Source organism: Zonotrichia albicollis, chromosome 7 (genome assembly GCF_047830755.1).
Source record: "Zonotrichia albicollis isolate bZonAlb1 chromosome 7, bZonAlb1.hap1, whole genome shotgun sequence".
NCBI classification, from domain to species: Eukaryota; Metazoa; Chordata; class Aves; order Passeriformes; family Passerellidae; genus Zonotrichia; species Zonotrichia albicollis.
In genome coordinates this window covers 24,214,574-24,240,412 of record NC_133825.1, presented here as the reverse complement: position 1 = coordinate 24,240,412, position 25,839 = coordinate 24,214,574, and the positions used below count along the sequence as shown (strand labels likewise).

At 37.6% G+C, this 25,839-nt stretch overlaps 1 protein-coding gene across 9 annotated transcripts in view; it reads right to left on the bottom strand.

Annotated features, from left to right (window-relative positions):
- LDB3 (LIM domain binding 3) overlaps positions 1–25,839 on the bottom strand; it is a 114,240-nt gene that overhangs the window by 19,772 nt on the left and 68,629 nt on the right. For 6 of the 9 annotated variants that reach the window (XM_074544673.1, XM_074544674.1, XM_074544672.1 and 3 more), the window contains 4 exons: positions 24,056–24,225; positions 23,060–23,096; positions 9,698–9,733; positions 4,805–4,966 (listed from right to left, as the gene is read on the bottom strand). In XM_074544673.1, the coding sequence (XP_074400774.1) occupies positions 4,805–4,966; positions 9,698–9,733; positions 23,060–23,096; positions 24,056–24,225 (405 nt within the window). Of the gene's footprint in view, positions 1–3,107; positions 3,216–4,804; positions 4,967–9,697; positions 9,734–18,747; positions 19,650–23,059; positions 23,097–24,055; positions 24,226–25,839 lie in introns of those variants that run through there. The other 3 variants (XM_074544680.1, XM_074544677.1, XM_074544679.1) reach the window with 3 other exon arrangements.

Sequence of the window (25,839 nt, the reverse complement as noted above, 5' to 3'; positions counted from 1 at the left end):
CAGGGGCACAGCCCACATTTCCCAGAACCACCAGGAGTCTGCCTTATGCCAGTTATTTTCCTAAATTCTGGAGAAGATTTCTTCTTCCCTTTACCATGGACACAGTGCTTGGATAAAATCCCTGGATCAGAAGCTACACTTGGCTTTTAGAACCATAATTGTAACTCTTTCCATTGTTTCTCCTGGTTTTGTATTCCCAGAGTGCTGTTGCATGGAGCAGCCCGCTTTAATCCTCTAGATGGAATAACCCATCCCTGAAGAGCTTCAAGCTTATTCAAAACTCTCCTGCTGTGCTTGCTTCTTTTGAGTAAGATTGTAAGTGGAACAGATAACAGTAAGTCAGATTTCACTGCAGATGTAAAAGAGTAACACAATCTGTTAAAGGTTAGTGATGTACTTCAAACACTCCTCTTCAGGAACATGATCAAGATTTCACTCCTGTTATGTGTTATGCATATGCTCACAAAAGCTAAGTCACTAGAGAACAGGATCTACTAAAGCGTAAAATCAGATTTAAATAGTTAAGGATATTGATCAAGAAAGCCTCTCGCCTTTTCTTGGTGAATGTTTTTAAAGAATCTAAAAGGGAAAAAACCATCAAACACTGGAATAATGGTGATAAAATCTCAGCCTCATCTACCTGAGGACATCCCCATCCTGTAAAACAGTGGTGTAATTATTTTTTTTAAATAAAATTATATTAAATGCTCAATATTCTTCTGGTACATGTCAAGCTAAAACTATATTTTTAAGTCTGTATTTTGGCATGCTAAAGCATTACTTGATTTCTAAATGAAAACTACCAGATGCCCAAAAATTTGAATTATAAATCAATTTAGAAGCCATTTTTAGTCCCTTACATTTGAATACACTAGCTATAATACACATAATACACATTTTTAAGACATACATGGAAGAAGCGCACCAAGATAAAGAACCTATTCCAGCTGCAAGACAGCATCCAAAACCAACCAACCAACCAGAGTTCATTTCTCATACTTGATTATCAAGGAACCAAATTTCTACAGGTCCCACAAGTCTTTGATTCGCCCTTATGTGCCAAGACTTGCTGAAGCCAAGACAGTAACATTTGCCTGTCGGTAACAGGCAAGCAGATGACAGAACACACTTGTGTCATCCACTGACAAAGCAGCAGTGTATAAAGTTGATAGGCTGTAGATGTTTTAAATGTGGCCAGGTGCCAGCAAGAGGTTTTAGGAGTCTGATTAGAGCATTTCTTTTGGAAATGGACAGGTGTTTTTCATAGATTCACAGACCCTTTGATGTTGGAAGAGGCCTCAGGAAGAATCTGATCTAACCTGCTGAAAGCAAGGCCAGTTTTGAGGTCAGACCAGGTTTCTCCATGTTTTAGCCAGTGATGTCTTAAAAACTTTCAAGAGTGGAGGCACGGTCTCCCCAGAAAAGTCACTTCCTTTCAAAGGGGCAGGAAAAGTTGCAATCGTCCATGGCAATCTAATTCACTAATTTACTTTCAATTCAAATGCCCCAACATCTCAATGTCATCTTTCTTTTTATATTCTTTGAAATTTTGTTTCACACTGATTAGTCCATGTTGGTTCATAACTACAAATGAATTCATATGGTTTCAAGGCCTCACACTGCTTCCCTTCTCCCATTAAATGCATATAAAATTTAAGGGACATGGAAGAAAGCTCAATCAAAAAACAGTATTACATTAGCACTAAGAAAGACATGCAAGTAGTGTCAGCAAGTACTGGTTATCTTTATACTAATTTATTAGCAGTTTATATGTAAATTATGCAAAATTGTTGCTTAACTTGTCCCTACTGATGGAACTAGATAATCTTTAGGATCCCTCCCAGCCCAATGATTCCACTGGGCTGATCCATTGATCCATTCTATGATTCTATGATTTCCAAGGCAGGAATGAAAACCAGCTCTTAGGAAAGATTTAGATGGGTCCTAAGACGTAGACTGGTAAAACATGAATAGATGTGCTCTGTCTGGACAGAGTAGCCACCAGAGCTTCCATTTAATTTCATCTTCTGACTGATTTCAACCTTCAGCTGAAAGAATCCCTAAAATAAAGTATTTTCTGTAGCTCAGGAGAAAGAATAGGTTCTGCATGCCAATGTTTAATCAAACTCAAATATGCATATTTATTACTGCTTGGAAAGCAAGGAACCTTACCTGAGTAGAAGGGGCTTCTTGAAACTAAAGGTACAATTGGTGTACTCCACTCATCAGCAGTCAGTTTTATTTCTTATGTTTTATTAGTTCCATAGTGGGATTACTTCCCCTATCTAAGTCCCATGGCTGGAAACAGGTATGGTCACATCCTAAAACTGAAAACTCTTCTGATGTTTTGTTCTGTAGCTATTTCATTTTTGCATTGGTTTCAGTGATGTGAAGCCAACCAAACTGCTCTTAAATACTTCCTGTGCCAAGCACTTAACTGTTCTGTGATTCTCTTGAGAAAGACCATTGTATTTCTTGCCTTTATTATATTCAAGCCTTCAAACTTGTGCCCTTTGTCAATTTCAATCACCTTTGGATAATTCCTAACTATTTTTTAATATAAAGATAAGACACACATGGATAATTACAATCTCAAATGTATTGCTGATTTAGTTTATTATTTCTTAAGACTGTTCATATTGTGCTCAAATGAGTCTTAAAATCACCTGCTTTTCTCTGTTAGTTGTCAAAGTGTTATGAAAGCAGTGAAAAGGCTTGGAAGCGAGGCAGTACAGCAGCATTCCCTCTTTCTAGTAATAAAAGATTCCTGTGATCCTGTGTTTCCACCAAGAAAAAAATGGTCCATCATTCTCACCCAGTGTTTCTAGGCAAGTATTTTCATTTCAGGATGGTAAAATCAGCACAAACCAGCCAAGTGAAACTCCTCTGTTCCAAGAGGACCTTGTGGTCACATACCCTACATCTAAAACATTGCTGTTTCCTAGCTGGGTTGTCATGCAGAAGATAAGGAAGGGGCTGTTCTTTTAAACACATTGTGCTTTTTGTCTCCCAATTCAATCCCTTCAGAAATGGAAAACCTCATGTCAGAGAGCATAATACAAAATCAAAACAAATTAGGTTAAAAGAAGAGAGCTTTACAGATATACCTAGACTGAGAAGAGATAGCAGATGAGATAGTGGAAGCTGCTAATGACATGTTCTTGGGCCCATGGAAAGGCTTAGGCTGGGAAAGAGAGCTGGGGGCTGCAAGAACTCTGCAGAAGACACATAAAAGCATGAAAGCATGAACAAAATTATTCAACAGGGACACAAATCATGGCATCAGAACCAAGCTCTGGCAAGATTCAGATTCAGAAAAACTGCTGCATGGTTACCAGGGACAGGTTTTCTGTAGCACACATCTGCAGACTTACAGAATAGCACAACCAAGCACATTCCTACAGAACTCAAGGCAAAATGCACACATTGTGGAAACATTTTAAAACCAGACTATCAATAATTAAGAAAGGCAGTATTACAGGACAGGACTTTTGTCAATGATACATGCTTTTATCTGAAAGATCTGAAGATGTTTGAGTCTAAATACAAGAGAAACATTTTACTGTGCCCAGTCCCCGACAGAAGATTGTCCTGTCAAAACCAGAAGTAATTGGAATGATTAGTTTAGTAGAGGCTTTTTTTTGGTCTGAAGCAGATGCTAGGTACATTTTCTTCATGTTATGGCTTCAACTGAGGGATAAAAATTATTTAAACCTTATCATGATTTTATGTGGAAGTGCCTCTCAGGCCAGTTCTGAATTTGAGCATAAGACCTTTTTCAAACCTCCTTTGCTGTCTGGAATAAAACCACTGCTTTCTGGTAGGTCATGGCTAGGTAAAAACTGACTAAAGTGAAAAACTAATTAGTTGGTATATACACATAATGCAAGTCAACGAGGAAAAATTAATTAAGAAGTAGAGTCAAGAGAACATTTCCAATTCCATTTATACATACCTAAAATATGATATCTCTGAGGTCTCAATTATAAGTGTTTTATAATACTGGACGTGCGTTTTTCCTTGGATTTTAAAAGCATGCTAAAATAGACATCTTTTCAGAATATTCTTGTAGCAAACTCCAAAGATAAAAGAATATTATGTACCAAAAAACTCACTCTTACTATCTCCAAAATGACTGCAAAGTAAGTGACAGCTGTAGAAATCCCACACATTTCCTCACAAGCTGTCTGACAGTTTTTCATACACAACTGTAACTCCCACTGTGCTACAAGTGTAAGGAATGCATCTCCTTGAAACTTACTTCAGCTCAAAGGCTAATTCTCATTAGGATAAAAAGATCAGATAAATCTAATAGAAATGAATTGATTTAACTTACAGAGCAAGTCAATCATCAAGTGTCCACCATGTTTTACTGATATCTGCTGAGACACAGTAAGCTCAATCATGTGAGTAAATGACATCTTCTCATTTTCCATTTCTTGTCCTACTGCAGAAACACTATTAAAAGAATCTTCATTCACTGCAACTAAGATGAGGAGTTGTTTGGGTCTTATTATAAATAGTGTAAAAACATTTCTAATTTTAAGCTCAGACTTGCCTTCTGAAAATGAATTTATTTTTAGGGCAGTTTTATTTTGCAAATTCTATGCAAACATGAACAACATATCACAAAACTGAAAAAAAAAAACCCACATAAAAAAAAAAACAACTCTAAAAAACCCAGCCCCCCAAAATATATAAAAGCATATAAACCAGGTTACAGCTTTTCATACTACATTCTTAAGCTCAGAATGTGTATGCAGCATTTCCAAAGCCAGAGGGGTACAAAGCAATGGAGCATTACCTTTGGAAGGAGGATGAGAAAGCCTCTTGCACTACTGAGGTGGTGGCTGGTGCTGCCATCAGGCTGGCTGTGCTTGGAGCAGCAGGAGCAGGCTGAGGTGCTGAAGCATGTGGTGCAGGAGCAGCAGAACTGGGAGCCACCGGGGCATGCTCAACAGGGGTACTAATTAGAGTTCAATTAAATAAAACAAGAAGCATCTTAAGAAGGCGTGCATTTACATGGAGAGCATAAAACCTACTATGTTTGAACCTGCAGCTGCAAACATAGTAGCTGGCTGGGTTACTGAGGGAAAAGCACAATTATGCAAAGAAAAAAAAAGACATTTGTTCAGCCTTTTCCATTGTGCAGTTCAGACTGCAATGCAGCGTTGGTCCTGCTTGACTGAAATTTACCCCAGGTGTTAAAGAGCATTTCAGTCCTGCTCCCACTGATGCCAGAGGTAGGAAATGTGGCACCCAGGACTGAAATGGCTATGAAGAGCTGTCACAGTCTTGTGAGCTCATATAAATTCCATCAGATATATTGAAATGAATGATAATAATCTACTCTTTTATCCTGTGACCATTTAAGTAACCTGTTGAACTATTAATGTCTTCTATCACCACCCTCACATTTGAGAATTACTCTTAAAGACAGACAAATGGAGCAAAATTAGCAGGTTTTTTTTTTTAAATCAGGGCATCACTGTAGATAGCTGTCTTGTCCATGAGCAGTGGCCTAGAAACATAATGGATATATGTCTACTTGTTCAGACCTATGTCATAAGCATATTGTCACATCTCTGTGCTCTTACAAATTACTCCTATCAGGGTGATGGAATTCAGTGATTCTCTTGCTCAAGTTACAAAGGTCCAAAATGCTCCTTCCTGAGCACACCAAGTATCAAATAACAAAAGAAACCTTACAGCTCCACAGCTGTTTCTTCAGCCAACCTTTGCCCTCTAACTCTCTCTCAGCTTTCTCTTCTAAGCAGAACTACCATCCATTGTGCAAATTATCTCATATTTTCTTTTGCTTCTCTCAGAAGCACTGATTTGCCAAGTTATATTCCTCAGGACATAGAACAATTGTTTGGTATTTCTGAATTTGTGATACCCCTTGTTCTCCAAGGGACTGTCCCATCTCCCCTGTCCTTCACCTCCTCTTCTAGAGTTCAACAGTCTACAGGATGGTATCTTAATTCAGCTGAATATCTTGTTTGATTAGCTGAAACAGATTCTGTTTGTTATACCCACAAATCTCAAAGTTGAATGCAGCCCTCAAAATAGCAGGAAATTGATATTTTCTCCCTTATGGAGATTCAGCTACAATTATGCACATAATAAGTAAGTTCCTGAAAATAATCATCCAGTTTGCAGTTCTGACTTTTAAATCCTTACACCAGTTTTGCAAAAGTTCTTCCATAGTAATATGCATTTGAGAGTCAGATGATTTCTTCCATCCTGAAGCATTTCATGATGTAAATTCTTCCAATTAACTAGCAGACTATCAATTTCACAGCCTGTGTAACAGAGTAGCTGTGTATTATCCATCACAGCTAATCTGGTACTAAATTTCAACACTGTGAAATTTTCCCTGCGCCACAGTGGGTACCAGAATTACCCCATTAAAAGCTGTGGAGTCACAGTTTTCATCTTACATACTTACATATCTTTGATTTAGCAAAGAGGAAAGGACTGAAACTATGCTGCACATAAAAATGGAACTTAATGTATGCGTTGAAAACAAACACAAACTAGGATTTCACCCATTTTGTCTATCTGCACTGATGTGAAAGGGAATTTACTACAGATTTCAGAGGATTCAAGACTTCATACTTTGAAGAGAACGGTGAACTTAATTAATTGCAATTTAATTGTAACAATCTACAAAATAACCAAAATACATATTCAGAGATAAATACTGAAAAGAAAGTTAAAAAAACCTAATCCATATGTGTGAACATGGACCTGTGTGGAGACAGATTTGAACTGAATGAACCCATATAAATAACATAAAACCAAATATACTAGAATACCCTTTAAAGTTTAAAAGAAATACAAACAAAGTTTATCTTGCATAGTATTTGTAATATTTCTTTTTATGTGATTAAAATGTTAGAGGCTTGCTCACCTTTCTTCATGGTAGAATATGTTAATTATCAGAACAAGGAATTGGAATAAATATAAATGAAGTGGATACAACCATAAAAATCAGAGTGGTTTGGTTATATAAATTATATACAGTTGATAATATACTCATAACAGGATTATAGAAAGAGCTCAAGACTGACTTGACTGGTCTTAATTTAGCAACTATAAATTTTGCATAATATTATCTATATTGTCAAATACAATAGCCGAATTGGTTTTTTTCCTCCTCCTTTCTAGTTTTTCAGTCTGATTTTTCATTTTAGTTATTCAAGAACAGAAGAATTTCAATAATTGATAAATGTGAGTGCTGCTTTATAAAAAAGATCATCTAATGCAACAGCTTCCTTATGATATATTATAGAGTGTTTTTTGGTTGGTTGGTCGGTTTTTAAATACAATAATTTTGTAGTCTTTAAATCTTTACAGTACTTTGTATTTTAAAAGACATTGAAAAAATCAAACATCTTCATATTTGCGGTAACAAACATAAAAGTAAGTTAGGTGGATGAAAACAAACACACATCTGTTCTTAGCTGATTTTCACTCATGAAAAGGAACACAGATCAGTAGAGGTTAAGAAGATAATAATGGCTAACAACCATAATAAGAACACAGCAAGAAATGCACTATAACATTTAAAATATAAGTATAATCTATACTTTTTTCTCTTGGTGAAGTCCTAAGTTCTGAGATTTTCTATCCCAATAACAAGGAGTGGATGATTAAAACAGCACTTAGTCTCCTTTACGTAATACATGAAAGTTTTGTGTTTCTAATCCTCCAACACATCACTTGCAAAGAATCAAAAATATAGAAAACCAAAAGTAAAATGGATATGAAAAAAAAATCTGTTATTGCATCATTTGTAGGAAAAAAGTGCCAGAGAAAGTATTTAGAGAAAGCTGTAATGATTAAGGATTTAATATTTGAATATGGGAATGTTCGTGGAAACCACTGAAAACACAGAAATATCAGCTGCTGCTTCTCTGCTGAAGGTGCTGAATGACTTGTCTCTGTATTGTAGATGTGATCCTATGAGAGCCACTGAAAATGTAACACCCACATGGAACCAGAAGCTGCTGGAGTTGGAAGAACTGGAACCTTGGCTTTGAGGCAATGGGCATTTCCATGTGAAGGAGTTAGAGGTTGTTATTCCAAACCATTGCAAAGCTCCAAACCGGGTCAGTGATGCAGTTACACGGCACAGTGTACCTGTGGTTACCGGATGAAGCAAGAGGGGCTTTCTGGCCAACAGCGGCCTCCCCCTGGCTTGTACCTGCTCCAAGCCTCACAGAGCCCTTGGAGGCCACTGGCTGAGCATTGGCAGGGTTGGCATCCCTGGTGGATGACTTAGGAGGGTGCCAAATACTCGAGGTCACATACTGGGGTGCATGCGCGGTACCTGTAGGCCTGGGTGACAGAGATTACAAGGGTGTTTGTAAACGAGGCATTTCCTAGGTAAGAGCAGGGGTTTGAGGAACACACAGAATTCCAGCCACAGATGGAGCTGGAGATCATAATGACAGTGCAGATGAAGTAATCATGATAGTTCATTGTTAATTACTGCTTAAGACCAGGAAAGGCTTGACAAATTAAAAAAGGTACCTTGTGTTAAATCTGGAAATCATATTGCTATGAATATCAAAATAAGCAGAGCTGTGATGGTAATGGAGGTGGAGAAAGGCTGTGGTATGACAGATCACACAAGATTAAGGCAACATAGGAGGACAATAACACCAGTCATATATCAGAAATTGTTCCTGGCAAAATAAAATAGTAATTAAAAGAAAAGGAGATTTCAGTGAAGCAGCTGCATAGTCCCACAAATAGTTTTAAACAAATGAAACTGCTGGTGAAATACTAACATATGCTGCTTGTTCTTTACAATTTAATTTATATTCAGGATTCAAGGGGTTTATTTCCTTCTTTTTAAAATTATTTATTTAAAAATAAAAATAAAATTTCCCAACTGTTCAAGTGACAGTTGTCATTACTTGTGCCATTATTAACAAATAATCTTGTACTCAGAGATTAACTATGCAACCTTCATTCAAATATAAGAAGTCTTATAAAAACCCCAGAAATAAAAAGTGGTTGCATATCACTGAGGCAGGAATCAAAAACAAAGAGAAAAGCAGTAGCAAAAAATTCTTTTCATGACTAACTACTAAGAAGTCTTTCTTTGCTCCATTTAACAACTGGTCGGATTCACTCAAGAAATACCTGTGTATCAGTACTTGGAGGTTTAAAAAATTAGCTAATTGAAAATAACACATTTCTCTACTCAACTGCAAAATGTTCTGAGATCCTTTGTAAGAAAACAACTTGACATGAAAGAACTTACAGAGGGACTGTTTTGAACCTCATAACCCCTTGAGTATCAATCAAGATCTGACATATAAATGTTCTTTAAAAGACAATCTTATTTATATTTTAAAAATGGCTTGAATAGTCTAGACAAAGTTTAAATTGGAAATTGTTCTTAAAACTATATCATAAACCAACAGTACTCCGTTTTCAAGAATATTTGATTTAAAACTTCTTATTTTTCAGGTTTATAAATTTTGAGAAACACAACCCCCACCTGTTCCACATCACAGTGCATGAGAAAGAAATGCCCAATGAACCCACTTAACTGAAGCCTCTACTTTCATCATCTGCTCAAACAGTGTATAAATTTCATGTTTTTGAAGTAAGAACAATATGAAGGAAATGAAGATACATTCTTAACAGGAAGTAAATCAAACACAGCAAACATTACCTGTTTTCTGATGCTGCTGCAAGGTTTTCCTTGTCTCTGTGAAAGGAGGGGATACAGTATGAAATAAATGCAATTGCCAGTGATGGCAAAAAAGCCCCACCCAAAACAGCCAGGGAAGAAGAACATGGGTTGGGGAGAAATGTTTGGTTGCAAAAAGCATCCTAGAGTGGTTGCTCATAAATATAGCTGTGAGAAGCCTCTTCAGCTTTCCAGGTAAAACCACCAGATATACAAGTTTGCTGTATATCTCTTATCACTTGCAAACAACTTTGTTGCAAAAATAAAATAAAAGGAAAATAATAGGTTACAAATGAGACATTGTATGTGTGTATACAATTTCAGGAAGAGTTTTGTCTTTAATAAGTTTCCTTTTAAAAAAGAATTCATTAATATTTCAGCAGAACATACTTGGATGCCAAATCCAGGCAGTAAAAACAATCAGAGCTGGGCAGTCTTCATGGACCCAATATTTTGAAGTGATAGGCAGTTAAATGGTGACCAAAGACTTACACAAAAAGGATTTCATATGCCTGGCATAATTTAAAAATTCTCTTCCCTACCCAAAAACTACTTTTCTCAATCTAAATTGGATTAGAAACAATTCCTTCAACTGGAAATCATTCCTTCGTTGAGGTGAGGATTAAGTCAGCCTCAGTTTCACTGATGGAGAACTGGGCTGTTATTCTGTAAACACACATACACACTTAAAAAATAACTGATCTGTTCAAATGCAAGCAATTGTTTATCTGTAAGAAGTTAAGACACAAGTAATTTCATAAAGAATAGAATCTATTAGCCTTAAACACCTAAGTTTGAAATCCAGTTAATTAAGTAATTGAGATAGTCTCACTATTTAGCAATTTAATGGGTGATTGCATACCTTCCTATTTAAGGAATTGTGCTGAAATTTCAACAGGTTTAAAGCTGATATATGCCAAATGAGAACACTTTTCTTAAGTGGCATGTAAAATTACAAACCACAAAATGAATGTCCTCATTTATGCAACTTAACCTTTTTCCTGAAGCACCCTTTGAAAACAAAAAAGGAACACATGCACTTTATATGGATTTGCTGGGTTCCAATCATCAACTTACATTATGTTTGGAAGGCTATTCTTAATATTTTCCACATTATTATCAGTATTGTGTTTATGTACTTATACATTTACATATATAAGTACAGTCACATATTCTTTCTTTAGTTCAGTTCCAAGAAAGCTACAAAAGCCAAACCAGTTAAGACCAGCAAAGGCTTCAGCACAGGCGTTCTCTACGAATTTTTAAAACCTCTAATTAAAATGTAGCCCTAAAATAGATTAATTGAAGCCGGATTTTGAAACCCAGAAGTTGGGAAATGCCCCTCAGATGTGTCTGTCTGAATAAGATGTTCCTGTGGTCAGAAGAGCCTGCCTTGAACAGAAATCCCCAATGAGGTCAATGGCTCACCACTCTGAAGCAATGAGAAACCAAACACTGTCCTTATGGTAACCAAATGCCAGCTATGAAACAAGGTGCTAGAGGATGGATTAGAGACTGTGCAGGTGTGGGAACTGTTAATTTACCAAGAGCCATAATCATGCAACAATGTTAAAGAACACAGTCAGGGCCTGCAAACAAAATACAGGGCTATTTATCTCCAGTGTTGCCAAATGCTCTATGAGAAATTACAGCCAAGACCAAAAGGCAGGCAGCTGGGGTCAGGCTAAAGCAGGGCTAAGCCTCTGTTGTTACAATTAATCTGATCCTAACATTTCTGCTCCAATAGCTGGGGCTACAATGAACAAGGCAAAAAAAAAAAAGTCACTTGACTCAAGGTCACTTTGAGGTTGGTATTTCACAAAATCTTTTTCCCCAAGTGTACAATATTGGATAATGTTGTGTGACGATGGCAGGGGAGTTGTGAAGGTTAAAACAGAGAGAGAAGTATAGTAACAATACTTCCACAGAATAAAACAAAGGAAAAGGCACAGAGTAAAGGGAAAAATGAGTTCAAAGGCATATAACACTTCTTCATGGTTTTGCTTCCAGGACCTATTTCTCTTCCCAGTCAATAGAAGTAATTCCCATTTGGCTACCAAGAAGAAAGGCTCAAGATCAGATGTGCCTCTGACTGGCAATACTTGCATTCTAAGGAACCAATGACTGGATTTCTGGCCTTTACAATCAAAACATTTTCTGCTAACTAAATGCAGAAATAACTTTACTTCTGAGCCAAATATATCCCTCAGGCAGGCTCAGTAAAGTCAATACCTTCACAACATGAAAGAATTTGGCTCAGAAAACTATGAGCTGTTTGTATCTCTGCCTACACAGGCTGCTGCACTAACTGACAGTAGTGGATAATAGTTTTGAGCTATCTGGGAGAGATTTAAAATTACTGTGGGAGATTTTTTTTGTCTGCAGTTGTTTTCAGTCCCCACTGAAATGGCTTTTGATAGAAAGGCCTCAGTCAATGACTGTTCTGAGACAACAGTGCAACTCCCACAGATTTCATTAAATTTTGGACCTGTATTTCAAACAAGATCTATTTAAGCAATATACTCTCTTCCCAATTCCACAGGACATGATACAGTAGAAATTATGAAATGTTTTCTTCTCATAAAATATGCTACATGATATGGTGCTAAAGGCAGAGTGAAATGACAGAAATGGAGTCTTTTCCTCAGAGACATCAACAAGAATTAGAAAAGTTTGAGTAACAGAAATCAAAATTTATTTTCAAGCCAAACTTGTGTGTGCTATTGGACTCTAAAAGTAGCCTGGAGAATCTTCAGAATTTTCAGTAAATGAGTAGGTTAAATCTGAACTGTATGTATGGGACACTGGAATGCTTTCCCATTCTACTTTATTTTTGGGAACCAAATGCAAAAGATCCCCAAACATGTACATGTAGCAGGCAAGCTGAAATGTGGAGTTGGTGCACCTTCCATCTACCTTCTTCTTAGATAGTACAGATCTAGACTCTCTCTCTCTGGAAAAGCTCTGCTCTATTCCCCTAAAATATGGAGACAGAATCCTATGATGCAATGAAGACCTGGTGACACAAAAACATGAAGTGTCCTGAGGGTCCACATGGTCCTTCAACTACTCTTTCAGTACTGAAGCAAAAAGCAAATATTCTAATTGAGTTTTTTCTTTATACGCTCGTGGAGCAAGACTTTTTCTAATTTTACAAATGAGAGACTAAAACTTAATAGATTTGTTCATGGTCTAAAAGAAAGTCCACAGCAGTGTAAAGAACTCAAATAAGCTCTCCCAAACCCCAGCTGATTATTTAAATTATCAGTTCACCCTCTTTAATCAGTTCACCCTCCTTTATTTTTAAAATAAATATATCTGTTCATTTCATCAGTATTTTACTGTATTGAGAACCTAATACAGTCTTCTACCAAGTCTGACAGATATACAATCTTTTTTCAAAGAGGATATAAACATACAAATTATTAGGGTCTATATTTATTGAAATCAAATGTTCTTCTTTCTAGTAGTATAGTGTGGTAATTAGACTTATAACTTTCATCTTAGCATGGACTTATATTTATATAAGCATATTTGCCTACAAATAAAATTTCCTTTTAAGAAGTAAAACTAACAAAGTAATTTTAAAGAAATTCTTATAGGGTGTCTGGGAGTAAAGTTGTGTGAAAGCTATTCTGTAATTGCCTTCTAAACATTTTTTGTCTTGAAGGCATGAGACACTGACACTGTTGGAAACTGGACACTGAGCTAGGTTAACCGCTGCTCTGATCCACTGAGGCTATTTCTACCTTTCTGTATTTGCAGCTGAGAATTTTTCCATGGTCAGATGACTATTGTGGCTGCTTGCCTTTTTTTTCCCCCATGCTATATTTCTGTTATTCTAACAAAGACACGAGAAGACAAACAAAGAAATGACAGACAGTTAGCTGGAGAGGACAGAAGATAACTATCATGCTGGTTTAGTTAACACTTCAGCTTGGGATCACAAAAAGGGGCAGAAGAGCGAGTCTCTCTTTTTCAGCCACTGCAGTTAAGAATGTGAGCAGCCCACGCCAAAACAATTGCAATACATCCTACTATGTTTGCTTTCCAAAACAGGGAAATACTTTTCTCACAGGGGTTTCCTGGTTTGTGCAGACAGTGCCACAGAAGAGAAGCATTACCATAGATTCAGTGGAAAACAACCAGCAGCTCGTTCTCAAGACATAGTATGAAACTCAGTCAAAGCAGCTCACTAAAATCCAAGCCAATTCCTCCTATAAATGCATTTTAGTGGCATCTACAGGTTTGCTGTTAAGTCTAACAGTTACAGAATAAATGCAGCTGGACATACAGCAGCCTTAGTGTTGGGGAAAGGTAAGGTAACTCTTGCCCAAGGTTTTTGGCATGTGAACTCCAATTTTAAATTTTATCTTATTGGTAAACACATCACTTTAGTAAGAACAAAGACTGCAAAATTCTGAGCATGTGTAGTAATTGGAGCTGGGATTTAATTCAGATAATTATTCCCTATCTTGGCCTTAAGTGCGCAATTCGATTTAATTGAATGTTTTCCTGTAGCTTTCTACAGCCCCACAGTATAAAGTGCAGGGATCTGCCACCAGGCACCTGAGCACAGGATCCAAACTCTCAGTCTGTGTTCCTCACCACTACAGACAAAACCAATGCACAACAAGTTTGGGTTTTGAATGCCAGGAAATTATTTCTCTCTCACTGAAAGTTCTTTCTCATCATGAATTCACTTTCCTCCAAGGAAGCTGAGGAAAGAACAAGAACTCAGAGGTTTCACTTTCAGGGGCTTGTTTTTTAGACCTACTTTTTAATTTGTGCACATTGATGATAAGAAAATTCATATTTCCTCTACATGGCATTAAACTAAGTTTGAAGCTGCCCCTGAAACCCAGCAATGTGTCTGGGCTGTTCAGTTCCTGAATCAAATATCTAATTGATATGAATTAGAATGGCTGTCATTTTTTCAGAATGTGGATTAAATTTTATTTCATAAACTCTCTCCAGGATTTTCTTACCTTCCCTCTCTCTCATTTGTAATCATATAAAATTCTGGGTCAGCTACAACAAAAACGCTTACATGGAAATGAGCTATTAGGAAGTTATTAGTATTTAGGGTAATTTTGCTGACATTAATGCAATTTAGAAGCAGAATAAAAGGAAGCAGTGCCAGGGCTGTGCTCCAGCTCACCCTAAGCAAAGCTGTGAGCCAGGCTGATGATCCACAGACCCCAGCTGAGGGTCTCTGAGTTACAATTCTTGTTGGAAAATCTGCTGCACGTTAGAACTGCTTTTCCCTTTTTGGACTGAGCAAGAAAGGCAGCACTGGTGTCTTGGTTAGCCACCTGCATCAGCTGAAGAATGCACATGAAAATTTTAAAGGTTCCACAGTAGAAATGAAAGTTAATGTTCATTTCTGATCATGCAAAAGTTACATGGTGGACAGGAACATGCAGGAAACTGAGGTGGCAAAGATAAGATGCTACACATAGGTCAGTACATCCACACCCAAAGTTTAATTTCAGTTTTAACAGGCTCTGTTAGCTTATGCAGCATTACTTTCTTTATGAACTGTTTTGAGAAAAGTTTAATGGTATTTTCTAATTGCAGTTGGAGGCTTCACTCATTCATTTTTAAGTGGGTACATTGAAGTGGATACACTGTACCTTACACTGTCTTTGACCAATTTATTCTACAGGGAACTGACTTGGAAGCAAGGGATTTACGATGCCCTAATAAATTTTTCCCTGTAGAACTTCCAGGAATATTTAGATGAAGAAAGACTTCATATTTGATTAATTTTCTCTCCTGATTTCATTCAAAATTCCATGAAGACAACTGAGTTATTTCACTGTTCCTATACTTTTGTCACTCTTCAGGTGTTAAAAGGTAAGTGGGGATTAGAAGATATTAAATTGATGTGCTTATTTTTTTTTTTTTTTAATGTTCCTTAAGTGGGAAATGTACCTAGAGAAGTCTCCTTAATTTCACAAGCTGTTGTGGAAAGATGGGCCATGTCTTCCAAAAGTAGCAATTCTGGTAATTTGAGCAGCAGATAGGAGGTTTTTGGCAATTATCAGCAATGTCAATCATTGGAAATTTTGGCCAACCAAGGAAGGAAGTCAAGATGCCTTAGCGTGCCTTAATGGTGTCAGGTGGCTTTGATTAGCAGCCATAGAACAAGGATGCTACTGTGCTTGAGAGCAAGTCTTAGTCAAATAATTTTCATGTATCCTGCAGAAATCTGTCAACTAAAGGCAAACTGGTTAAAGAAAGTAATTATCTGGTAATACCATGCACCATACCAAAATTCTGACTTTTTAACTTTGCAAACTCAAATTTGTGTAAGGATCCATTTAAGTTTCTGATACATGTATTGGTAATCCCAGTCACTGAAGCTCATGGTAGACACAGTTAAAGAAGCTACAATATCAACTCATCTCCTGTGGGAATCAGAGTGCACAAGTGAAAAATTGGTGTCACTTCTGCCCTGAGGAAGGCTTCAGAAAGCTCTGTGATGTGCAAGAGTTGGACCTTTCAAAAGTGATAAAGTACTCCCAGAAATACTTGTTCCTTGCTCTGGAACTCCACCCAGCTGTGCATAATGAGAGAGAAACTGCATTGAAGTGACCTCTGTATTACCTAGCAAAAACACACTGTCCTTCCTGTGCAGGCAGGCATGAGGAGAGGGAGGCAAGGGAAGGAGCCACAGACCCTTCCTCCTTTTGTCCTTTTGTCATGCAGGAGAGGATCAGAGGTCAAGCTGTCACAGCCAGTGTTCTAAAGGCACGCTGCAGCCATGTCCCATCAGCACACACTGCATGCAGTCAGTGCCTCTGCTGCAAACTGAGCACTGCAGGAGGTCAGGGGGCTGCTGGAGCAGGAGGCAGGCAGCAGGATTCAGGAGACAGGTTAGTTTAGACCAAACAGCCTTGGACCACAGCAGAAAAGGAGCATGTCCCTGTGCCATAACCAGACAAGCAGATTTACCTGGAAGGCCTTTTGGATTTGATTTCCTACTGGCATCAGCTTTGCTGAGTCTTCATTAAATGCTTATAACACTATGCTTTACTGGCAATATTGGGAAGGGCAGGGGACTATCCACATCCTGTGTTTTACTTTATTTTTGGCATGGAGGTTATTTAGAAGACTGTATTGTCACCAACCATTGTCCTTTGCTCAACAGAGCCGTCACAGGTCAAAATGTATTCAGCATGGGACAGATACACCTGCCTATCATCAGTGCTGGTTTAAAGAATTACATTACTCATTGAGTCTTCAATCAGGAACCTATTTTAAGCCTCACTGCCATTAATTGTGACTGATTTTGCTGTGTGGGACAGCAGACTTCTGCAAGTGCTCAGGAAACACTGCAAGATGGGATTGGTCACTCAGAGGCCACACAGAATGAGATAAGCCTGAGCATACTCAAATAAAACAGGCTAGGCTTGCCCTTTCACTAGAACAAAGCTACTGAGATTTTTCCAAAGCTTTAATGCTTTTTGATCAGGCCCAGGTTTTTTCCTGTCACTAGCAATGATATACAGTAAGTAGAGTGAGAAATCCAGGCCAATTTCTCTGCCTTACAAAGTCTGCCTCCTCCTCAGGAAGCAAAAACAAGGCCTCTTCAGAGCTATACAAAAAAAGACCCATAACATGAATTTTCTGGACTTGAAGATCACCATGACAACATAAAAGAAGATTTTTGAGGAATAAGAGTTGAGGGATTACTAGTCTAAATCAAAAAAAGAAATGACATAGAAATACTTGATTGATAGTTTTAACACAAAAAGTCCATCACTTGTGAGATTTTTTAAAAGGGATTGGACTAAGCAGTTGAAATGTGGTATTGTAAAAATCTTGCTGTAAGGATTAATGAAGGCACCTTCACAAAAGATCTTTAACATTGCAGCAGTTCTAAAAGCTGCCAGATATTCAAGATTTTTTCCTTTTGCTTTTTTCCCCCATGTAACTGCATAAAGAATTGACATTCTGCAAGCTTGGAGAATGTTAGATTCCAATTCCATGATTACATGGTTTATATGCAGTGAATTTATATCATTAAAATACCTTTCAAAATAACATTAAGTGTAAACATTGAGATATAATCTAGACATTTTCATTCTAAAACATGCACTAGAACTCTTGGAAATGACTAGTATCTGTATTATTTTCATAAAACATTAAGGACGCACAATTGTTATTACCATGAAGAGACTATATTACTATTTCATGAAAACATTTAATTTGGCTGAAAATTAGAACTGGAAGATTATTTTGCTTAGGTACATTTTATGTTTATGAAAAAAAATCTTAATTGCCTATTGATATTTTAAATTCTATCAAAATTTCCCATATATAAGTAAAGTTCACACCAAAGGTTGCTCCTGGCAACAATCAGGAAAAGCTAAAATGTTGCTCTTATTTCATGCAGTAATGCTGATTTACCATAGGTACTAATAAGATAGTGTGATCAGAATCTGTTTATGTACCCATAAGGAAAATATAAATGCATGTTGTGAATTAAGTAGCATGTCCTGAAGTGCTCTGGTATTCAGCTAGGAAAAGTGAAATGCATTTTAAAAGGAATTAGTGCTTATGTACTCTTAAGTAATACTGAAGAATAAGGTTTTTTATATATGTATGATAATCCTTTAAACACTTCAGTATTTGGCTGATTCATGCAAAATTCTCCATGAACAGTAGTGTTTCCTTATTTCTATAACACAGAAAAAATTGGGAGTTTGAATGAACTTGGTTCTTGTACAAACTGCTGAGACAAATTTGGAAGCAGCAAAAAGTGTAATAGTTTCAATCTGATATCATGCACTAATCCCTTTGATTGGAATTACTGCTACCAGATAAAGGTACCCAACTCAACTGCTTTGTCAGGTTTATTCCAATTCAGACAATTCACAAGTCAATAATAATTACAGCTAATAATGGAAAGCTTTTGGACCAAATTTTATATTTGGGAAAGAAAAGTTCTTCTTCTTTCAATAATCACTTTAAGCAGTTAAGTTTTAAAACAGAATAAAGTACTGTGTAAAATAGGCACAGAATTATTTTAGTTTTAAAACCTTTTATTTCAGATAAAGCATGCTGCTATATACAGAAAAAAATGTGAGTCAAAGCAAGAGCAATACAGAATGGGCAACATATTCCTTAAAACTTACAAGATGCTTTTAAAAGCTTCAGTGCACCAGCAGTATGATATATTCTTCTCACTCCTAAATCACCTCTAGCAAAATGTCATTTCCTTGCAGATCCTGAGCAACCTCAGCTACCTCTGCTCAATATAATGATAAATTAAAGTTTCCAACACAAAACTTACAGCAATGGTTTCAGTAAATGACTTTTGCCAGTATAATATATTGAAATATAACTTCACATTGCTAATACCTTATTTCAAACAGCATCATTCAGCTACGCAAACTAAGTGTGTTATACATTTAGCAAAGTCTAGGCCAATCAGTTTTCCTTTTCAACTTTCTTTCTCTTACTTCATTATCTTTACACCAGTAAAACTCTGTGAAAATCTCATTCTTTTTCCTTCTAAAGAAATACTGTCAATAACTTCCCTCTCATTTTCTTCTAGAATTAAAATCAAGAGACTACAATAGTGACTTTTGCTGTATACTGAAGTTTGAGATAATAAAGGAAAAAAGCGAAGCTACTATATCGTGAAGAACGTGTCCTGGGTTGTGTCATGATTTCACCCTTGGTGAGAGTGAATGGCTAACGGGCTAACAGCAGAAACCAAGTGCCTAGCAGCACACCTTTGCACGAGTGGCAGGCTCAGGCTCTAAGTCAGGCCAGCAGTTAATGTGTTACTGGGACTCTGTGTTTGCCCTCGGCCGGGGCCGTTTAGCTTTTAACATTAAGGAGCTGCGCGGACAGGCCGTGATGCCAGTTGCGCAATTTGGCAAAGCGTGGGCTGTTACGTTCCGTTTCAAACCTCTCCCTGTGGCATGAGGAAAGAGAGAGAGACAGAGACAGAGAGAGACACACAGACACAGAAGAAAGAAAGGAGGGAGAAAGAAAGGGGTTAGGGACCATGGCTACCACTCCCCTGCCTTACAACTAGGGCAGTGGCAATTTATTTGGATTTTTTCCTCAGCTTTCAAATCAGCAGAGTGAAGGCTGGGTGGTGCTTTTTGGACCATGTGTGAAAGGTTTTGCAGAGATTTATTTCTGAGAAGTAACTTGATATAACTTATTCTTTGACTTGTGCTTGGTATTACAGGGCTGCTTTTGCTACAAATGCAGTGTAATCCCATTGTTTTCCTCCCAGCAGTTTCTCTTGGCTTCTCCCTCCCTCTCACACAACTGAGGAGTCAGTGAAATTAACTCATACAAGTGCAAAATAAATGCAAACTATTTTCTATTCTCTAACACTTAGGTCAGCCCATATGTAACCTGCTGTCCTTCCTGCAAGGACCACCAACCCCAGGTTTCAGCAGTACTTTTGTATAGCTTCCTCAGAATTAGTGGGTATTAGTGTAGACATTTTGCATAGATATTTCTGGTCATTTGTGTCACAAAGCAGAACAACAGGGGATTTTCAAAGCAGAGTCCTGTGAAGTATTGGCCACCTCCTGCAACCCCTGACTGCAGACTGGAGTGCTCGAGCCATGCTCAGCACCTCTCAGGATTTAATATTTTCTAGATGCCTGGTAGCTTAAATTCAGCTTTTGTACATAAAAAGGGGAAGAAGGAAGGTGTGAGATGATAGCACAGTCAAGGAGAAGTATATCAAACAGAATGAAAATGTTCTCGTTATTTGCAAAACTTTTTGCAGTCATTGCAAACAAGGTCATTTTTTCCTCATTATTTACACTCAAAACACAAGACAATTAATTGTGTTAATGCAGTGGAACTTGAGAGTGAAACCAGCCAAACAGAAAGGAGCAGACTGGGCTGGTTTTACTCCTCAGGCTGAGGAAAGCACAAAACAATAAACAGAGTAAATGCCAACAAATTCACTGATATTTCTAAATCTTTTGAGCTTAGTAACACAGTGCCATGCAAGTAACAGTCCTAAAGGAGTCTTGATGTATGACTTCTCAATCTATTTTTTATTCTTTTAGGTAATTAAGAGATATAAAGTATTTCTAGCTGAAACTTTCTGATGGCATTTTTTTTCAGCTAAACCAGAATATACTAGCTCCAGCGGGTCTGACATATAATTTAAGAACTCCCTTACTGCTTTGGATATATTACCCCTCCATTCAAGGAAAAGGTATTCAGAAACATCTGTTTGGCTTGAAATGGATCCCATCTCTCCAGAAAATATTCCACAACAATCATCACACCAGAAATGAAAAGTTTTCATAGCAAGTTATACTTTTATGTGTGCCTTCAAAATAGCAGCAGCATGAGCAAAGGACAGTCATACAACACACTCATTAATATTAACTGACAGGAATATTCTGCCACCCAAATTCCCAAGTTTATGGGTTTTTTTGAATATATGTCATGAAGTTGGAAGCAGCAATCTAAAAGTGACTACTTTAATGTAAAACATATCTGCCAAAAATAAGCTACATCTTTCTTCCCTCCACTCCTAAGTGTTTGGAAGAAACATTACCATTCCATGCTGGCTACACTGAGGAGCTGACACAAAGAGACAAGAGAAAGCACTAGAGAGAGATTGCTCTCAGCCTGCCTGAGGCCACAGCAATGGATGGATGCCTGCACAGCCTGGGCCCTGCTGCCAAATCCCCAGTGGAGTTTGTCCAATGTTTGAGGTGGGTATCAAGCACCCAGAGGGTGCCAGCGCTGTCAGTGGGGTAGGAAGGAGACCCCAGCTCATTCCTTGCACCAGAGCTTACACCAGTTGCACTGCCCCTGTGTAACTACCTACACACGCTCCCTTTATGCCTCTATTACCAATGCACACCTTAAACCTGTTCAGCTGTGCCTAAACATTACCAGAAACATCCTTGGGCAAGAAAAGAATAACACAGTGATACCTAAAGACTGCAGAAAATGTGCAAAGCATAGTGGATGTAGTCATGTACTTGGAATTACACTGGACAGAATGTGCAATTTACATGTGTTGAAGTACTATCAGATAATTATTGCAACATATCTCATACCATGTAAAGTTTCCACTATTTTATATTTTCCAAAGCCACAGATTGGACCTAGAGAGATTATTTCTTTAAAACCACATATTACTCTCAGATATGAATGGGGCAACGTTAAGTTCAGCACAATGCTTTAAATCCCATCATAATAAGGATTTGGACGTGTGCTATTACATCAAAACAGATAATGCACAATACATGTAATGAGAATTAGGCTTGCATATTTGAGGGAGGAAATAAATCCCTGAGGGCTATAATGTGAAGCCTGATGTTCAGGCACCCAGCCATGAACTTGGGTGAACTGCAGTGGAGGGCTTACAGCAAACACCAACTGAAAGCACTCTTGTATTCTCACAGGGAAGACAGCAGATTCTTTTTCACTGATTCAACATTTATAACCTGCACTGTGATCAAAAGCTCAGAACCTTTAAAGAACCCACAGGGCAGTAAAATATAAAATAGAAAAAGAAGAGGTGCACTGAGTACCAAACACATCACAAACCCAGCCGGTGGCTTAGAGCACCTAAAGTGAAACAGGGATTTGAAGTATGCAAACAGAAACTAAGGATTGCATGCAGAATGCTTCTGATTCAACTGCAGTTTTAAAGCTCAACATAATAATATTTAATACATCTATTTCCTGGCTATGCAGGATAGTAATAAATCTTTAATTCCATATTATATCTCTGAACATATCCTCTTTTTCAATGTATTTGATACATCATATGAAAAAATACATTTATCCATTAGCAAAAGCAGTCCTGTGCTTCCATACTCTACAAATTTAAGTCATATTTATTCCAAACAAAACATAAACCAATGATTATGGGTATGAATGGAAACAACTCCTTTACTGTATCTTTTAAGGAGAATCAAATGTCAATCAGAGGGTCATCCAAATAAATTGCTCACAGATTTCAGTGCTATCACATCATTACATATTTTTATCCACTTACACATTCAAGTAGTTACACAGGCCTTAGAAGTCATCACATTCACACACCCAGTAAAGTACAGGAAAGTTGCATGAGCAGAGAGCTTTCAGATTTGAACATACACTTCAAAAATTTTACACTGATTTTCCTAAAAACATGCTGATTTGTTATCCTTCTCATTCAAAAGCCTCTCAATAATAGCATTGTAATTTTAGTGATTTTTAAGTAAATGTGTTAGAATATTTTAGGACAAAAAAAAATAAAGGAAGTTCATATTAATGTTATTTTAAAACATTATTGGGTTATCAGGAAGGAGAAAGCTGTATTTTTCACAGGGACTTGCCTACCTTGACCTCCTCAAAGCTTCTTCATCTGGATCTTGCACTGCAGGAAAAAATGTTTCAGTTAAAAAATAGAAAGAAAGGAATTGGCTTTATAGTATTTAAAATTCTTTAGAAACTTATCAAAAGACTATCTAAAGGTGCATTCACACTGACTTTGCAGCAGTGGAATTTGTAAGAACATCATGAAGATAGCAGTTCCCTAGGGACAGGAAGGAGGATGTTAGGAGGAAGGTAGTGATTACAACTACTTTCCCATTCATTATTAGCAATGTTTCACAGCTGTAGGCGATGATTCTACAGAGGGGTCCTGCTGTTTTGTACAAAGCAGGAGAGACAGCAGCAGCACATTAATGGGGAAAGGGAATGCCAAATATTTCCTCCTGATGTGGGAAAAGGCCCTGACCTTCCTTCTCTCTACAACAGGAGCCACCTGTGAGCTTAGTACCAGGTAGCCACAAAACCATTTCCATAGGCAACAAGGTTAAAGCTCTGTGATACTCATATCACATCTAGGTTTAGATACCAGGGCTGATAGAGACATAGATTCCATTCAAATGGTGATTCTTTTTTTTTTTTTTTTGACCTCCAGAAATCACTTCTATAAAAGACTGTTACGGAAGACACGACATGTTTATCATTTTTGTCTAAGAATGGACAGCTCTGTATGTCTGGGCTGCAGGAAACACAAAGATTGCACTGCAGAGACTTGATTTCTAAGTAGAAGTAACTGTGGGGTCCCAAATGCTTGTTTACTGTACAATCTGTTATACTTTTATGCTGAGGCCCCTCGCAAAAGAATTTTCTTCATAAAGCATAAAATGAGATTGTTCACTATGATTTCTGAGTTCCCTCAAGTTAATGCAGGATCGTCACCTTCACTGACAACTACATGAACCTGGACATGAGTATTCCCTGAGTATCAGGGGCCAATACCAGGGCAGTGAGGAAAGACATGAATCTAAAATCAGGATGAGGGGGATGTTTTGTTATTCAACTTACTGTACTCAGTTCCAGTCATCTGGGCAAGGATACGGAAGGACTTGGACTGCAGGTTGGCAGAGCGACGGCTCCAGTCCTCACTGTCATCCTCAGGCTTGTTCTGGGTTTTAAGCACAGCCTGATACACTGGAGAGGCACTGTCTACGTGAGGATCCTTTATAGGGAGGGCACTGCAATTCAGAAAGGGAAATGTTGGAAGCAGCTCTTTGGTCACAGTATCTCACCCAGCCATCCCCTACATGACTTTGAAACTATCACTTCTTAAAAAAATACATAGATAAATTTTATGTCATGGCTTTTTCTATCTCTGAAAGGGCCTGTTATCATTCAATCCATTTGGAAATACCTGTGCATAATTCCTCAGCCAATGCTGAGGAATTATGAACAGGTACACAAGTGTGCAGTGGTTAGAATAATATGTGGAGAGTAGGCCAGGCAAAACCATTTATTTCTCTGACCATTTTTGTTACATATTATTTCTTATATAAACAACTTCACGTTGGTACTGTTTTATGTTTTCTTTAAATTACAGTGCTGGGCCAGTGTACCTTAAGGTTGCAATTAGAAATAAACCCATATTTCAGTATAAAAATAATGAGCTAGACTTTTATAGCTTTTTCTAGAGATGATTCTTTTTCAAACTGAATTAAATTTCCATCTGCCATAGTGTGGATTCATTGTCTACTAAACATGTGAAGCACAGGAAGTCTAGACTTGCACTCAAGACTTGCATATATAAGTAGTATCTGAAATCTTTAATGACAGAACGTATCTCAGGATCTTACAACATGCTTAATCATCTTGCAAAGTGATATATCCAGTTGTGCACACCTAAAATCAAAGCTACACAGGTCTGTAGCACAAGTGAGGTAACCTTGCTTTGATTTATGATGCAGGCTAGAAACAGGCTTAGTAACTTAATAGGTTTTGGTGGTATTTTTCCCCAGTGAAAATAACTTCTGCATAGCAGAATTAAAATTAACTATTAACAGAGCTGCAGAAATATACACTGAGGGAATGATGTGTGCTTGGAGCAACTTGGCTCCATGACTGCTCTAAATACAAGGTCTATTTTTGAAGCAAGTGATTTATTGTAACAGCTTTATGCTATTCCATAAAGAGCTTTGCAAGCAGCAAGCTCAACTTCATGAAAACTGAGAAACAGTTCTGTTTAAAGTTAAGGGCCATTTGGTCCAACAGTTGCTTCCTTGGTTCAGGCTCAAAGTTAGTGCTAAGATATCACTTTGCAGAGAAAATCTACAGAAAATCTGGGTCTGTGATTTGAAAGCCTGAGAGGACTCATGAAAAGCCAGGATGTCTGACATCCTACATAGTGGGATGCAAATGTTACCAGGTAGTGCTTTAAATATCAGTACTTCCCAGCTGACACACTCCTTCAGCACTGGGTAATACACACTGGTTTGATGGATTTACACATAATACCATGCATTTATAACCCCCATATATGTAAACTTCTCACTTTCCTGAGGAGCCATCAAAGTACAAATCCCAGTCAGGTTTTTTTTGTGTGTTTCCACACACCAGTGGGGTGGAACACAGCTTAGGTTTAGAATTTAGAGAAAAACCTGAGTCTTCAGCTTAAGCTTTGCTACAAACCATACAAGTTATGTAAAAAAATTCCTCAGTGTGAAAGATGGCCTGTAGGAGGAAGAAACATTTTTGAGCTCCTTTTTTAGCTCGTGTTTCCTAGACCACAATCTTTACAATATCCAAACATTAGCAGGTACAGAAGGCAGAATACAGACTTGTTTATTCTGGGAAGG